This window comes from Marmota monax, unplaced genomic scaffold, assembly GCF_021218885.2.
Source record: "Marmota monax isolate L192 unplaced genomic scaffold, Marmota_monax_Labrador192_F-V1.1 WCK01_AAM20220418_F8-fsc00022, whole genome shotgun sequence".
NCBI lineage: Eukaryota > Metazoa > Chordata > Mammalia > Rodentia > Sciuridae > Marmota > Marmota monax.
The window spans coordinates 23,753,645-23,770,016 of record NW_026695215.1 but is presented as its reverse complement, the minus strand read 5'-3'; the positions used below and the strand labels follow the sequence as shown (position 1 = coordinate 23,770,016).

The window sequence follows — 16,372 nt, the reverse complement described above, 5'->3', positions numbered from 1 at the left end:
TGTTCCTGGGTGTATCAGGTTGGAGGTGCTTCTGGGATATTTGAGTGAAAAGGTCCAAGACCTGACACTGGAAGTGTCTTTAAAAGTTAACCCTTATGGTGAAGTGAATCTACTGAATGATGCCAAACGTTATAGCAAAAGATATTTTTGAAGCTGGACACACCAACATTAAAAAACAGAACTGGCTCCTAAAGAATGCCATCTCCTTTGAGGCTGCTAGATGTGATTCCAGGTATGTGAATACCTAAAAATAGTAATATCATTTATCCTTTTTCAGGAAGTCTATTAGATAAACTCCAACTGGCTCTAGCTGTTGGTACCTCTTTCCCCTTACACCATTATACATTTTTTCTAAATCAGATGTTCAACCTTGGCTCCATATTTGAAGCAATAGAAACTCTTACAAGGATTAAACAGAACAGGTTAAAATTACCGGGCAGATGGTAGGTGTTTGTTTGTTGGTAAGCACCACTTTTATTATAATTATTAACACATACTTACAAATATTTACAAATCAATGATTCACTGTGATATTTTTATACTTGCATATATGGTATACTGAACATGTTCATTCACCCTTCTTCTAACCCCAGTTCTGTTGAGAGCCACAGCCGAAGGGGCCCCAGCAAACTTCCAGCTGCCAGCAAACTTCCAGCTGCCGGCTGATGATTGGCTCACAGCGGCCCCAGCAACATCTAGCTGATTGGCTCCTCGGCCCCAGCAACATCTAGCTGATTGGCTCCTCTGCGGTGATGCTCATTGGACTGTTTCCCTGCCCTTTCAGACCACGGAGCTGCTCATTGGGGGACTTTTTTGGCTCCGCCCACGTGACCCAGCCAATCGGCCTCAAGAGCAGGAGGATTGTGGGAGGTGGAGAGAAGCTTGTGTGAGAGAGAGAGGCTTGTGGAAAGCCGGTGGTGGCAGTTGAGGCTCTGAGGGTTTTTCCTGAGAGGCTGTTTTGTTTGGCGTGTGTGGTTCTAAAAATAAAGTTAGTTTCTTTTGACAAGTGGCTCCTGATTGTGCCCAGCCAGACTGCGGCATTTGGTGGCTCGCACGGGGAGCGACTGAGGGTAAGTGAACTGCTCGCCCCTGAGGGCAGGGCGAGAGGATGGGTAGCCATTTTAAGATTCTTCTTTTGTTATTTTGTTTCACTTTTGTTTTAAGTTGCCTGTCCCTGGAGATGTGTAAGATGGAAGAAAAACCGCTCACATCTGAGGAACAGATAGGGAGAAAGGACGGATGGACATTTCAGGAGGCTATTATAATGATTTTGTGTTGTTTCAATTGTGTTTCACTCTGTTTCAGTTTTGTTAGGCGTCATCTTGTTGGGTTGTATTATAGTAGAAATACGGGATCCGAAATTAGTAAAAAACAAACTGAAAGAGTGTTAAGTAAATTGTTAGAGGAAGGAGGCATCTCAGTAAAATCAAGAACAGTCAGGGCATACGTTGATACAATACAAAAATGTAGCCCATGGCTTTTTAAGGAGGAGTTGTTAAATATATCACAATGGAACCATCATGGTGAAGATTTAAAAAGAATAGAAAAGAAAAGCCCAGGGACTCTGCCAGTTGGCACATTGCCATTGTGGACGTTCATATCTTGTTTGCTTAGTCCAAAGCCTTCAGTTCAGACAATGGTAGAGGAAGGAGAAGACATATTGATTCAAGTAAAAGAGAAGGTCTCTCAAGTTAGTCAGACAGAGGAAAAGATTCAAGTAAAAGAGAAGGCCTCTCAAGCTAGTCAGACAGAGAAAGAAAGTGTAAAACAGAAAAAGCCACCAGGGGGAAAGTTACAACAGGAGACTGCTACTAACACCTTTCCATCACCAGAGGATGTAAGTGTCCAACTAACAAGGCCACCTCCATATGCTGGGAGGTCCCCAACCCCCGCAGTTGATAGTTGGGATCCTGAGACAAGATCTCAAATATTAACATGCCCTGTATTTGAGGCAGGAGGGCAGCGATTTTACCAAGTTTTAAATTTCAAAACAGTGAAGCAGCTAAAAGAGGCTGTAACAACCTATGGTCCTCAAGCACCCTTCACTGTAAGCATGGTCGAATCCATTAACAACTTGAACATGACGCCAGCAGATTGGGCTAATATGTGTAAAGCTGTGCTAAATGGAGGACAATACCTGTTATGGAAGGTTGCCAATGAGGAAATTTGCAAGGAGACGGCTAGGCGAAATGCAGCAGCTGGTTATCCTCAGAGAAATCTAGATATGTTGTTAGGAAAGGGACCTTATGAGGATCAGCAGCAACAAATTGCATATGATCCTGGCGTATACGCACAAATTGCTGCAGATGCAATTAAGGCATGGAAGACTTTACAAGGACATGGAGGTTTACAAGGTCAATTATCTAAGGTAATACAAGGAGCTAATGAACCTTATGCTGAATTTGTAGATAGGCTTATTCAAACAGCTACCAGAGTTTTTGGGAATACAGAACAAGCAATGCCATTACTAAAACACCTGGCTTATGAGCAAGCGAATCGTTGGTGCAGAGATATCATTAGACCATGGAAACATGAAGATTTAAACACATATATTAAATTATGTAGAGACATTAATGAACAAGAGCAAGTCGTGGCAGCTGCAGTAAAACAGGCTTTAGATGCCAGAGACATTAATGAACAAGGGCAAATTGTGGCAGCTGCAGTAAAACAGGCTTTAGATGCCAGGCCAAGAACATGCTACAATTGTGAACAAACAGGACATTTTAAAAGGAATTGCCCCATTGGAGGAGGGTTTAACAAAACTAGGTATCAAAGGAGTAGAATACCAGGTATTTGCCCACGATGCCGTAGAGGGAGACATTGGGCTAATGAATGCCGTTCTCAAACCACCATAGAGGGTACTCCATTATTAAAAAACGAACAAGGACCAGGTGTTTATCCACGATATCGTGGAGAAAGGCGTCGGGCTCCATTGCCAAAAAATGGACAGGGGGGCCCAATGCTCCGGGGCCCAAAACCACAAATATACGGAGCACTGGAGGAACCCAGCAACCCCATCAGGGTAGTGCCCAGGACACATTGTCCATCAGATCCCTCATCAGACAAACCAGAGGGAGCGCAGGGTTGGACATCTGCGCCTCCGCCAGAACAGTACTAACTCCAGAGATGGGAGTTCAAATTATTCCCACAGGGGTGAAAGGACCTCTTCCCAAAGGAACAGTAGGCTTATTATTGGGACGCAGCTCTTCTACTCTAAAAGGACTTATGATAAGTCCTGGGGTAATTGATCCCGATTATGAAGGTGAAATAAAAATTATAGCCAGTTCTCCAAAGGGTATATCAGTAATTTCACCAGGAGATAGAATAGCACAGTTACTAATAATACCCAGCCTACATGATAAATTTTCCAGTCGTACTGTAGAAAGAGGTTCCAAGGGATTAGGCTCCACAGGTGTAGATTGGGCTATGCTTTCTTTAAATTTAGATTCTCGCCCCATGCTAAAACTAAATATTCAAGGACATGAATTTAATGGGCTACTGGATACAGGTGCAGACCTTAGCATCATCTCTCGTCAAGAATGGCCAAAACATTGGCCATTACAACAAGCCACTCAAACGCTTCGAGGCCTAGGAGTGGCGACTAATCCCCATAGAAGTGCAATGGTATTAGATTGGAAGGATCCTGAAGGATGTGAAGGAACTATACAGCCATATGTATTGGATCATCTTCCCGTAAATTTATGGGGACGAGATGTCCTAGATCAATTAGGTTTGACATTAACAAATAACATCAACCAAAATGCACCCACTATTATGACTAGACAAGGTTTTAGGAAAGGAAAAAGATTAGAAAAACAAGAACAAGGTATAGCAGCACCAATACAAATAGATCAAGGAACAGACAGACATGGGTTGGATTTTCAGAAAGGGCCACTGAGACAATAAAAATTACTTGGAAATCAGAAAGACCAGTATGGGTTCCTCAGTGGCCCCTGACTAAAGAAAAGATACAAGCAGCCCATGACCTGGTCAAACAACAATTAGCAGAAGGACATATACAACCTTCTGTATCTCCCCATAATACTCTCATTTTTGTCATCAAAAAGAAATCTGGTAAATGGAGATTATTGCAAGATTTAAGAGCCATTAATAATGAGATGGTCATTATGGGACCTGCTCAATCAGGGATTCCTCAGTTGTCTGCTTTGCCAAAAACCTGGTATGTTTTAGTTATAGATATTAAAGATTGTTTTTTTCAATTCCAATTCATCCTGAGGATAGTCCACGTTTTGCATTTACTATCCCTGCACTGAATCATGAAGGTCCTGATCAGAGATATGAATGGAAAGTACTCCCTCAAGGGATGGCTAACAGCCCAACTATGTGTCAAATTTATGTTAACAAAGTAATCCAGCCACTTAGAAATCAAAATCCTGAACTACAAATATTTCACTATATGGATGATGTATTATTAGCACACAAAGATAAAAACACATTGCTAGAATGTTATGCCACACTTACAAACTTATTAAAAAATTATAATCTAGAGATAGCAATAGATAAAGTACAATTAAATTTTCCAATTAATTATTTAGGAGTTCTATTATCCTCAACCATGGTCCGTCCACCAAAAATTCAAATACGAGTAGATCAACTCAAATCACTTAATGACTTTCAAAAGTTATTAGGAGACATAAATTGGATAAGGCCTTATTTAGGTATACCAACAGGAGAGTTGGGACCTTTATTTGATATCCTAAAAGGTCCATCAGATCCAAATTCACCCCGAATGTTAACGCCTGAAGCAAGAAAGGCATTAAAAATCATTGAAACATATATGGAAAATATGCATTTGGATAGAATTGATATAAGTTTGCCTTTATTATTTATTGTACTACCAACAAAAAATATTCCTACAGGAGTATTTTGGCAAGAAGGTCCATTATTATGGATACATTTATCTTATTCTCCTAACACTATTCTTACTAGGTATCCTGAGGCTGTAGGACGATTAATACTCAAAGGAATAAAAGCAGCAAAGGGAGTGTTTGGAATTTCTCCCAATAAAATTATTACTCCATATACTATGAATCAAATTGATGAGTTAGCTAATGAGTTAGATACTTGGGCAATAATCATGTGCAAATCTAATGTTTCATTTGATAACCACTTACCATCTAATCCTTTATTGTCTTTTTGGTCATTGCATCCTGTAATTTTTCCAAAAATGACAAGAAAAACACCTATCATGAATGCTCCAAATATATTCACTGATGGGTCAAATAATGGTACAGCAGCAGTAGTTACCCCTGATCAAACTTTTACATTTTTAGTACCCAAACAATCAGCTCAAAAGGTAGAGCTTAATGCAGTTTTACAAGCTTTTGTGATGTTTAAAGATTCTGTATTTAATTTATTTTCTGATAGTCAGTATGTAGTTAATGCTATAGTATCTCTTGAAGATGCTGGTAGGATTTCCCCTTCTTCTACTGTTTTCTCTTTGCTTTCCACTATACAAAGTCTAATCTGGGACAGAAAAGATCCATTCTTTATAGGACATATCAGGGCACATACAGGATTGCCTGGAGCCCTTAGTTTGGGCAATGATTTAGCAGATAAAACTACACATGACATACATATTTTCTCTACACTAGAAGAAGCTATAAATTTTCATAAAAAATTCCATGTCAATGCTAATACTTTACAAAAGCGTTTTAAAATAACTAAGGAACAAGCTAGACAAATAATAAAACAATGTCAAAATTGTGTGACCTTTTTACCACAAGTTAATCTTGGAGTCAATCCTAGAGGATTGATACCTAACCATATTTGGCAGATGGACGTCACACACTTGCCAGAATTTGGAAAATTAAAATATTTGCATGTTACAGTTGATACTTCTTCTGGATTTTTGATGGGCTCCCTTCATGCCGGAGAAAAAACTAAAGATGTTATAGCTCATTGCTTACAAAATTTTGCCACTGTGAGTGTTCCAAAACAGTTAAAAACAGATAATGCCCCTGGTTATACTTCTACCTCTTTTAAACAATTTTGCTCAACATTTGGCATTACTCATATAACAGGAATCCCATACAATCCACAGGGACAAGGCATAGTTGAAAGAGCTCATCAAACTATTAAAATGTACTTATTAAAGCAAAAAGAAGGAATTGGGAAGGGGTATATATTCCCCAAAGATAAACTTAAAATAACCCTTTTTACTCTAAACTTTTTAAATTTGGATTCATCAGGACTTAGTGCTGCGGAAAGGCATATGTGTCCAAAAAATGTGCATAAGCCCAAGGTACTTTGGAAGGATATTCTAACAGGACAATGGAAAGGTCCTGACCCAGTAATTGTCTGGAGTCGGGGGTCTGTTTGTGTGTTTCCACAGGGAGAACAGCAGCCGATTTGGATTCCAGAGAGATTAACCAAGGTCCTGACCCAGTGATTGTCTGGAGTTGGGGGTCTGTTTATGTGTTTCCACAGGGAGAACAGCAGCCGATTTGGATTCCAGAAAGATTAACTAAAGCGATTTCTACAGACCAAAAAGAAGATGATTTGGCTCAAATCCATAACAACTGATATCCAAAACTCCAGTTTGGCTATTCTTACATCTGCAACAGAACCAGGATGCTTTTTTCAATATCTATTTTATTATTGCCCTTTGCCATATCATGAAGTTCTATTTTGTTTTTTGAGCTCATACAGACCTAGGTTAATGTTTTGCTGATCAGTTCTATTTTTTGACTATAGAGTTTTTAAACATTGCAATGGAGATTTCACCTGTAAAAAGTTATAAGGCCTTTACTATAATGTTATGTGTTGTATGTATTATATTATGTGTGCACACTTGTGTTTTGTGTTATATGTTTGAATGTATGTATGTCCATATATCATATATGATGAGCGCTCATGAAAAAATGGATCCAAATATTTTTTTTTAATTCACGTGATTTAAATGGTTTAATTTAATTGGGTAAACAGCTGTTGAAGATTGTTTTAATATGTGAACACAAAAGAAGGTTAACAGATCTGTTTGTTTACTTTCACCTTTCCTTTTCATTATATTTAATAATTCTCTTAAAGATAATGTAAATTGTTAAGAAAATTGTTTTCTTTTAGTGCCTTCTGTAATGTTACATAATTTTTTCTTTAGCCATTATTGCCAGAATTCCTATCTTCATCCCAGTGCCGGTGAAGACAATGTAAATTGTTAAGAAAATTGTTTTCTTTTAGTGCCTTCTGTAATGTTACATAATTTTTTCTTTAGCCATTATTGCCAGAATTCCTATCTTCATCCCAGTGCTGGTGAAGTCAAAGATAAAACCAATCTACAGCTTCTACAATAGCCATCACTGAACTGCTTGCAGAACTTGCCTGGACACATTGTGAGCTCACCTGTATGCATTGTGAACTATCTGTTGGTGCAGCGACTTGTGGTAGTGTTGGGGTATTTTTGCTGATGATGTCACCGGTGGTACAATTTTTCAAAGGAGCCCTCAATTGGCTTAATGTCATGGCATTTTGCATCCTCCTCTACTAGTGATGGTCTAAAATTTGGGGGCCAACAGAGGTGAGGCAAAGAACCTCACCCCCCCACTGGTGCAAAGGCCTATCCACAAGTATAGCTGTATGCTGGACCAGTAGTCAGTGACGGGTATGATCCAATTGCAGTGGTACCAACCTAAGACAGGAGGCTGACGCCTAGAGGTCAGTTCATCCGATGACGGGTAAGGACCATATGTTGAATTGGACTGCCTAACAGACACGGTCCCTAAGCCACATGCTTGTTGTTTAAACAGAGAGGGGGAGATGTTGAGAGCCACAGCCGTAGGGGCCCCAGCAAACTTCCAGCTGCCAGCAAACTTCCAGCTGCCGGCTGATGATTGGCTCACAGCAGCCCCAGCAACATCTAGCTGATTGGCTCCTCGGCCCCAGCAACATCTAGCTGATTGGCTCCTCTGCGGTGATGCTCATTGGGCTGTTTCCCTGCCCTTTCAGACCACGGAGCTGCTCATTGGGGGACTTTTTTGGCTCCGCCCACGTGACCCAGCCAATCGGCCTCAAGAGCAGGAGGATTGTGGGAGGTGGAGAGAAGCTTGTGTGAGAGAGAGAGGCTTGTGGAAAGCCGGTGGTGGCAGTTGAGGCTCTGAGGGTTTTTCCTGAGAGGCTGTTTTGTTTGGCGTGTGTGGTTCTAAAAATAAAGTTAGTTTCTTTTGACAAGTGGCTCTTAGTGCCTAAAAAGTGAGACTAGATCCTTACCTCTCTTTCCCTCTCCTAAATGAAAAGGGAACTTGTCAGGGAAAAGGTTTTGTGAAATGCAAAGCTTTATTCAAATGTAAATTATAACCTTTACCTTTAACTCCATGAGAAGCCAAAGATATTTTTGTTTTTAACTTTTTACTATGGAAAACAGTCAACTATATAAAAGAATAACATAACAAAGCTGTTAATAAACCCAACACCCAATGTAAAAATTATGAATTCATGGCCATAGTTATTTTTTATACCCATGGCATCTACCCCCCCTCACTGGATTGTTTTTAATCCCATTATTTATTTATATTTCTGCATAATCTCTAAAAGTTAAATAACCCTTAAAAGCATGGCCATAATACTGTTATAATACCCCAAAATAATTAATAATAATTCTTTACACCAAATATCCTACTGTGTAGACTTTTCTAAGTTTATTTGTTCAAATTAGAATTCAAATACGGTCCAATTACTTGGATTCATGTCTTCTGAATGAATCTCTTTTAATGTATGGGGTCTGCCTCCGTGTCTCTTTTCCATTGGTAATTCATTTATTTAAAAAAAAGACCATTTGTCTTGTAAATTTTCCTTAGTCTAGTTTTTATTGACTGAATCTTCCTGATTATTTAAAAAATATACATTTTATTTTTCAGAAGTCTTATATACTTAGAGAAAAATGGTGAGGATAGTAAAGAGAATTCCCATACACTCTAGTCAATTTCTTCTACTGACATCTTACATTAACATGGTCCCTTTCTTATAACAATGAACCAATAATGAGTATACTTCGTATATTACTATTAATAAAAGTTCATGCTTTATTCAGATTTCCTTAGTTATTATTTATTGTCCCTTTTCTGTTCCAAAATAATAGGCTATTTTATTGCAATTGTTTCTCAGTCATTTCTGGGAAACAGCATGACAACTTTAGATGGAATATTTGTATCCCCCAACCCCAAATTCATACACTGAAATCCTACCCCTAATGTGTTGGTATTAGGAAGTGGGACCTTCAAGGAGTGAGTAGGACATGAGAACAGAGCCTTCATGGATAGGGCTAGTGATCTTATAAAAGAGACCCTAGGGAGCTCCCTTGCCCCTTCCCACCTATGAGGTTTCAGAAAAAAAAAAATGGTCTTTTGAGAAGCAAGAACTGGCCCTCACCAGACACTAAATCTGCCAGGCCTTTGATCTTGGACTTCCCAGCCTCCAGAACTGTGGGAAATAAACTTCAGTTATTTGTAAGCCATCCAGTCTCTGGTCTTTTTTCCATGGCCCTAACAGTCCAAGATGATAATTGAAGCTTTACTGGTCAAGTATTTCATAAAGTGTCCTTCTATTGAGATTTGTCTGGTGCTTTTTTTTAATGATTAGATCAGGGTTATCTTTTGGGGAGAAAGATGACAGCCCCAAAGTATCCTTATATCATTTCATCACATTATATCAAAGGTACACTCGCCCACCATGACTTACCAGTGTTGGTGTTGACCTTGAACAACTGAGTAAGGCAGTGTTTATCAAGTTTGTCTACAAAGTGACTATTATTCAGCCTCCTGATTCTATCCTGTGCTCTCAGGAAGGAGTCACTCTATTCACAGTGCACACTTGAAGGTAGAGAACTGATGCTACACCTCCTTGACGACAGAGTACCACATATTTTCAATTCTTCTGCATGGAAGATTTTTCTTTTCTCCCATATTTCCTTTTACTTATCTATTATTGATTTAGGTCAGCATAAAATGGTAGATATATGGTACTTTGGGTTATAATCCAATATTACTTTATTTTGCTACTTAAGTTGTATCAGCTCTAGACATTGAGATCTCTTTTTTTAGGTTCCTGTGCCTCTCTCACTTGGACATTTGACATGTTTCTACCTATATGCAACCCCTCTCTTCCTGTCCTCCCTTTTCTTCCTGATCCTCCTCCTCCCCTTTCTCTCTCATACTTCTGGCATAACCAGGTGCTCCAAGCACAGTATCTATTCCTCATGTACATTTCCTGCCCAAACACTAGAACCAGCCATTTCTCTAAAGAACCTTGTATTTTTTTATTTGAAAAATAATGTTAGAAGCCAAGATCAGGGCAAAAAAGTAAGCTTCTTGTTACTGTGCTATCATTGCTTCTAGACCCTCTCAAATGACAGAGCATAGAATTATAAGTGTGTACACTAGCCCCAGTATAAACTCAGATCTGTAAATAATATGTAGACATCTGTATCTAAACATTAGTTCATATTAATGTCTCTAATTCTAATTCACTACGGCATGGATCATGCTGGTCTCTTCCTGATATTTTACAATGATGTTCATTTGTAGTTCTTACATGTTGGTAGTTGTTAAATTGAGATTCAACTTCAACGTTTTAGCAAGAATATTTCATAGGAGGTGGTGTGTTCTTCCATCAAGAGGTAAATAATAAACTATGCTATTTATAACCATTGCTGATAATTACTTAGGATGCATTAATTTTTTAAGTTTAATATTTTTGATTAGCTTTCTCCTTATTTGATTAGCTGCAATGCTTTCATAAAAGAAATTTTCCCTCTTCTACTATTTACTAGCCCTGAGGTCAAACCCATATTTAAAAGGGAATAAAAATGCTTAATTCCTTTCCTTATTATTTTTAAATAATTAATTGGCTTTGTAGAATCCTCCAAGGATGACCACGGAGTGTTTTTGTCTTTTTGAACCACTGTAATCTTGGAACAGCTTTTTAGCACAGGAATCAGCCTCTGTCTCTAGTCTTGACTACAGGGCAATATGCCTGAGCATGGCAGAATAGGAGTTGGGACAGGTACAAGATTGGCAAAAACAGAAAGCAAGATAAGATTGGGGGAATCTTCGATGCCTCAAAATTCAATTCATCCTGAAAAAAAAAAAACTCTGGTCTCCAAAGTCATTAATTTCTATATGTCCAGTACCTTGGTTTTATAGTTATTTTGGTTTTATAGCCTTAGAAATACCTGAATCCATCTTTAAAAGCCACAAGCAACCAGGAAAGAAAACCAGAAGAGTCAATGATCTGGAAAGGGCAGGTTTGACCCTATATTCTATTAACAACAACAACAACAAAAAAGTCATCTAGGAGAAACCAAGCAACCTTGGAGTGATAGTGGCAGGGAGATTACAGTCGTTCTCTGTCATGTTTTTTTTTTTTGTTGTTGTTGTTGTTGTTGTTTTGTTTTGTTTTTTACAATTTACTTGAAACAAATTTGAAAAAATTAACCATGTCCCAGCAACAACCCCATGGATTCTGGTAGGACCCTGGAAATTCTTAAAACCATTTTTTGCAAGGTGACCCTATGTTTAACCAGGAGCATTCTCCATTCCCCTAGAACTCTTAGTGGGATGAAGACTGTACCACACCTAGGGCCTCATCATCTCCATCCGGTTGCCTGATGTTAGATGTTGCCCTGCTACTCAGAAGACCAAGCTAGGAAAGATGATGCCAAGAACAGCTCATCCCCCTCAGCAGAGCTGAGGGATCAGGAATGCAGCTGAGCTCCAAACCTGGGTCTTTAACCTAAGACTCAGCACTGTGCCCCCATCCTCCACTCCAAGAATGGCTACATTCACTTTGTGCCTGGCACAAAGTTCAGAGTGCTTTACATCACTCCCAATAGGTCGGGATCATCTCCATGTAACAGCTGTGCTGGGAGCCATTAGCCAAGTAAGTATGACAATTTCCTTGCCAGCGTACCCCATGTTGCAGTGACATTGAATGTACTTAACCTTGCTCAAGGACCAAGGCAGATTAGGGTGTTCCCGGTTTTAAGATAATCTTGTTTAGGGCGTTCCCAGTTTAGGTTCCAGGTTTAAGGTTTAAGATTATTCCTGCTGGGAATAGGGCGTATCCTGCTGCCTGAGTTCCCCTTGAGTTCTCACGGGATTCAGACAGTATATTTTGGAGATAGAAGCCCAGTGGAGGTGAATTTGGGAGAGAAGGTGGATTTGGGAAGAGAACGTGGATTTCCCCAGAACGTGATTGTAGACGGCTGGTGTGAGTTCGGGAATAAAGAGTTGCTGTTTGAATCTACAAGCTGTGTGGTGGCTCGTGATTGTGTGCCCAGCCAGACTGCGGCATTTGTGCCCAGCCAGACTGTGGCACAGCTGAGCAGCCAGGGACCTGAGAGAGTTAAGTGACTGCTAAGTCACAAGCCTGATTCTGGGAGAGCTCTGGGCTCACCATGGGCTGTCACTTCCTGGCTGTGACTTTATGCCCAGGGCCCTCTCAAGGAGCAGCCTCCTCATTCCCTTTGTGTAATAAACTTAGACTTTGGGCGTCGGGGCAATCTTCAGGGTGAAGACTTAGCTGGGGTGCTGGATTGGGAATCCTCCATCAGCAGCACCATGCCTGGAGAGGCCCCTGCCCTGTGGCAGGGTAAGCCTCCTGTCTCCCGCCCTCCCTCACTGCTCAAAGGTCTGAGGGTGCTTGTGGGTAAAATCCAGGAAGCTTAGGGGGCTACCTGTACCTCAGACCACTCCACATCTCTTCCTTGGCCATGGGTCTCACCCACAGCACCTTCTTTCACCTCCCTTCCCCAGAAAAAAAAATCTCTTTGATCCTGTGATTTTTCCATGTGCCACTACTGTCCATCAGACTCTCCATCCCCATCACTGCCCAGTGCCTGATGCCACTGATCCCTGACCACCTCCTTCCTACCATCCCATCTCAAAAAAATGCCAGCCCTATTCACCCAGGCCAGAAACTGTAGCCTGAAGCTAGCCTAACTCTCCCCCAATTTTCATTCACCCCTTCTCCGGCCAAGTTAGATCTCACACCCATCACTCCTCTCCATTCCCATTCCCACAGAATGAAGCCAGCCTTGCTTCATTTCATTCATAAACCAATCCAAGCCCCCTGCTTCGGGGTTCCATCCAGACCAAACCTGAGGTAGTTCTCTCAACATTCTAGTTCCTCAGCTCAGGACTCCTCAATAATTTCATCCTGCTCAGACTACAAACCTGTGCCTCCCAGCTCTCCAGACCTCCCTGGGACTCTGTCATACAGACTATGACCTAAGCATCCACCCGCTGAGCTCTAAACTCAGAGCACCAGCCACACCTTTAGCCCCGCCCTGCCTAAGGCCCCAACCCCAAGGAAGCTTTCAATTTCCCAAGGGTCCCGTGGCCCTCCTAATCCTCCTGTCCTGAGAGCCCCGTCCTGATTGGCTGCCGGCCAATCCAATCACTGCACCCCGGCCCCAGGACGCCTCGGTCCAGCCCTTGCACCCTGCGGAGATCGTCCCTAACAGCCCCGCCCAGACCCGAAGAGGTCCTAGGGGAAGCTTGCCGCCTGGACAGCTGGGCCAACAGCAAAACCCAAGGAATTCTAGGGTCATGGCCCGGTTCCAAAAGGTGGAACTGGCCGAGGCCCTGGAGTTGGGTCCCAACTGGAGACACTTCTGTTACGTACTGCTCTACGCACCCAACCCGGGGATGCTCTTCCACCGCATCCCGCTGCGGTACGCCGTGCTGGTGAGGAGGGGGCGCGCCTGGCCACTCCCCGCTCCAACCCTACACCGTCCTGGGGGGGCGCGCCTTTTCAGTGTCGCAGCCAACCCCACTTCCCCTCCCTCAGATGCAGATGCGGTTCGATGGACGCCTGGGCTTCCCAGGAGGCTTTATGGAAATGCAGGACAGCAGCCTGGAGGACGGGCTGAACCGAGAATTGCAGGAAAAGTTGGGAGAGGCAGCGTCTGCCTTCCGCGTGGAGCGCACAGATCACCGAAGCTCACGCGCCGGGACAAAACCAAATATAGTGGCCCACTTCTACACCAGGCTTCTGACCCTAGAGCAGCTGGAGGCTTTGGGAGCTAGCGCACCACGAGCCAAAGACCATGGGCTGGAGGTGGGGCCAGCCTGGGTCCTGCCCCACACCCCTTCTGCCTCTCTTTCCCCATGGGTTCCCAGCCAAAAAGGAGACCTCCAACCAAACCATGCACTCTTGCTCAGTTTCCAGGAATAGTTGGAATTTTGTTTATCTCTAATCTGGATAGTACTGAGTACTGCCAACCTGGTCTCCCTTCCCCATCTACTGGCCTCTGCCGACCAGGTTTCTCTGCTGTTCTTTATTGAAAATGTGATAACCATCAGTGGCGACACTCTAAGCACTTATCTTTGGGCCCTTATTTTTCATAGGTAGAAAATATAGCCCTGATGCTCAAGGCTAGAGGAGTAGGGAGATAGAGGTAGGTTCTCAAATTGTGGCGTGTATCAGAATCAAGAGGAGGAAAACGTATTAAAACAGCGATTACTGTGCTCACTTTGGCAGTACATATATTAAAACAGTACATGTATCCCCAATGCTGGTGAGAGGTGGGGCTGGAGAATTTGCATTTTTTACTAGGTCCCAAGTGAGGCTGAAACAGCTGCTGTAGGTTCTACATTCAAGAACCTCTGGTACCTAGAGGTTCTAGAACCGTGTCTGAATCCCAGAGACGAGTCACTAAATTTTTCAGGGAGAGAGGTAGGGAAAATGAGTAGCATTTATGGACCTAGAGACCATGTCTTGGGTTAGGTGCCTGCTCAGGGTTGGACCAAGTCTGCTTCACTGAGGATTGAGCCTTGGGGCTGGTTCTGCCTGGTGTTAAGGGAGGTAAGACCTCTGCTCTAGAGAGATATGTTGCAGAGGGTTGAGGTAACATGACAAGCTATGTGGGGTCCAAATGTCTCCTGTCTCCTTGTTTTCACAGGTTCTGGGCCTTGTGCGGGTGCCTTTGTATACCCTACAGGATGGTGTGGGAGGCCTGACTGCCTTCCTGGAGAATTCCTTTATTGGCAATGCCCGGGAGGAGCTACTAGAAGCCCTCCGTGACTTACAAATTCTGGAACCTGGCTCTTTCTCAAACCTTAAGATCCCAGCTCATCACCTTCCAAGGACCCATGGAACCTGAGACTAGGACCTTGGTACTAGGAACGGAGGGATGAAGGGACAGGGGAATGTTTTCTCTTCTGAGCCTGAGAGATAATACCAGATTAAAAGGACATGTGTATGCGATGTGTTTTGAGCAGAGGGCCTTCCAAACTCAGGACATCAGGGACAGAAGTCCATACCTCATCCCAGCAGTCCTGGCAGATTCTCAGGGTCGGCCTCCTCTTTATGCATGTGCATACACAGCCTGGACACCCCAGGCTTACACAGGAACAACCTGTGACCACACACAGTCTGACCCCCTTTGTCCCATCATGTCTAGGCTAACCGGGAAGTGGCATTTGTGGGGCCTGCCTTGTCATCCTCCCTGCTCCTTCCTGAGGCGGGGCTTCCCCATCTCCTGCATGGCTGCTCTCCATGGGCTAGCCCAGCTTTCGTTCACTGGGGAGGGCAGAGGCAGAGGACCCTCTGTTCCCTGAGATGCTCCCACCCTTCCCTGGGGGTTGACCATAGTTGTGGGCTCCTGAAAGTAGGCAGAGGTCCTAATGGATACCTCACAGTTTTCTTCCTTGAAACTAAGCATAAGGGCTAAGATAGTGTCAAGGTCTTCTTGGGCTGACCTTGAGACTAAGCCTCAGTCCTGGTGCCTGGTCTTTTAGCTACCTAGGTTCTGAGGAAGGAACTGACCCAGCCCCTTATTAGCCCTCCCAGAACTGATAATTGAACATTAAGGCCTTCTGTTGTTTCAACAGTTATGTAGCTACTAAATGCCAAGTATAGCAAAAGGTACAGAAATCCATTGCTCTAGCTCTTCAAGACTCCAGAACAGGGTCAATTTATTTTATTTTTTTCTTTTATTTTGGGGGGTACGGGGGATTGAACTCAGAGGCATTCAACCACTAAGCCACATGCCCAGCCCTATTTTGTATTTTATTTAGAGACAAGGTCTTACTGAATTGCTTAGCACCTTGTCATTGCTGAGTTTGGCTTTGAACTAGCAATCCTCCTGTCCCAGCCTCCTGAGCCACTGGGATTATAGGCATGTGCCACCCCGCCCAGCCAAAGTCTTTTTTCTTAATCACATACAACATATATTGTATATCACATAAAACAAGTCATTTTAAAAGTATGTACATTGTGGAATGGCTAAAGGGAGCTAATGAACATATGCATTACCTCATATACTGGTCATTTCTTTGTGTGGTAAGAATTCTTAAAATGTACTCAGCAGTTTTGAAGAACACACTGCCTTGTTTATTAACTATGGTCAGGATGT

At 42.4% G+C, this 16,372-nt stretch overlaps 1 protein-coding gene across 1 annotated transcript; it reads left to right on the top strand.

Moving 5' to 3' along the window:
- Window positions 1–13,562: 13,562 nt before the first annotated feature.
- On the top strand, window positions 13,563–15,118 carry LOC124084495 (U8 snoRNA-decapping enzyme-like). Its single transcript, XM_046431802.1, has 3 exons — window positions 13,563–13,700; window positions 13,804–14,073; window positions 14,918–15,118. The coding sequence occupies exons 1-3, from the start codon at window positions 13,563–13,565 to the stop codon at window positions 15,116–15,118; spliced, it is 609 nt and encodes a 202-aa protein (XP_046287758.1).
- The last annotated feature ends 1,254 nt before the right edge of the window (window positions 15,119–16,372 follow it).

Excerpts from the sequence above, each read along its gene's own strand:
- LOC124084495 (XM_046431802.1), top strand. The coding sequence starts at position 13,563 with ATGGCCCGGTTCCAAAAGGTGGAACTGGCCGAGGCCCTGGAGTTGGGT. Across the intron at positions 13,701-13,803 it reads CGCTGCGGTACGCCGTGCTG|ATGCAGATGCGGTTCGATGG; the intron begins GTGAGGAGGGGG and ends CCCCTCCCTCAG. Across the intron at positions 14,074-14,917 it reads CCAAAGACCATGGGCTGGAG|GTTCTGGGCCTTGTGCGGGT; the intron begins GTGGGGCCAGCC and ends TTGTTTTCACAG.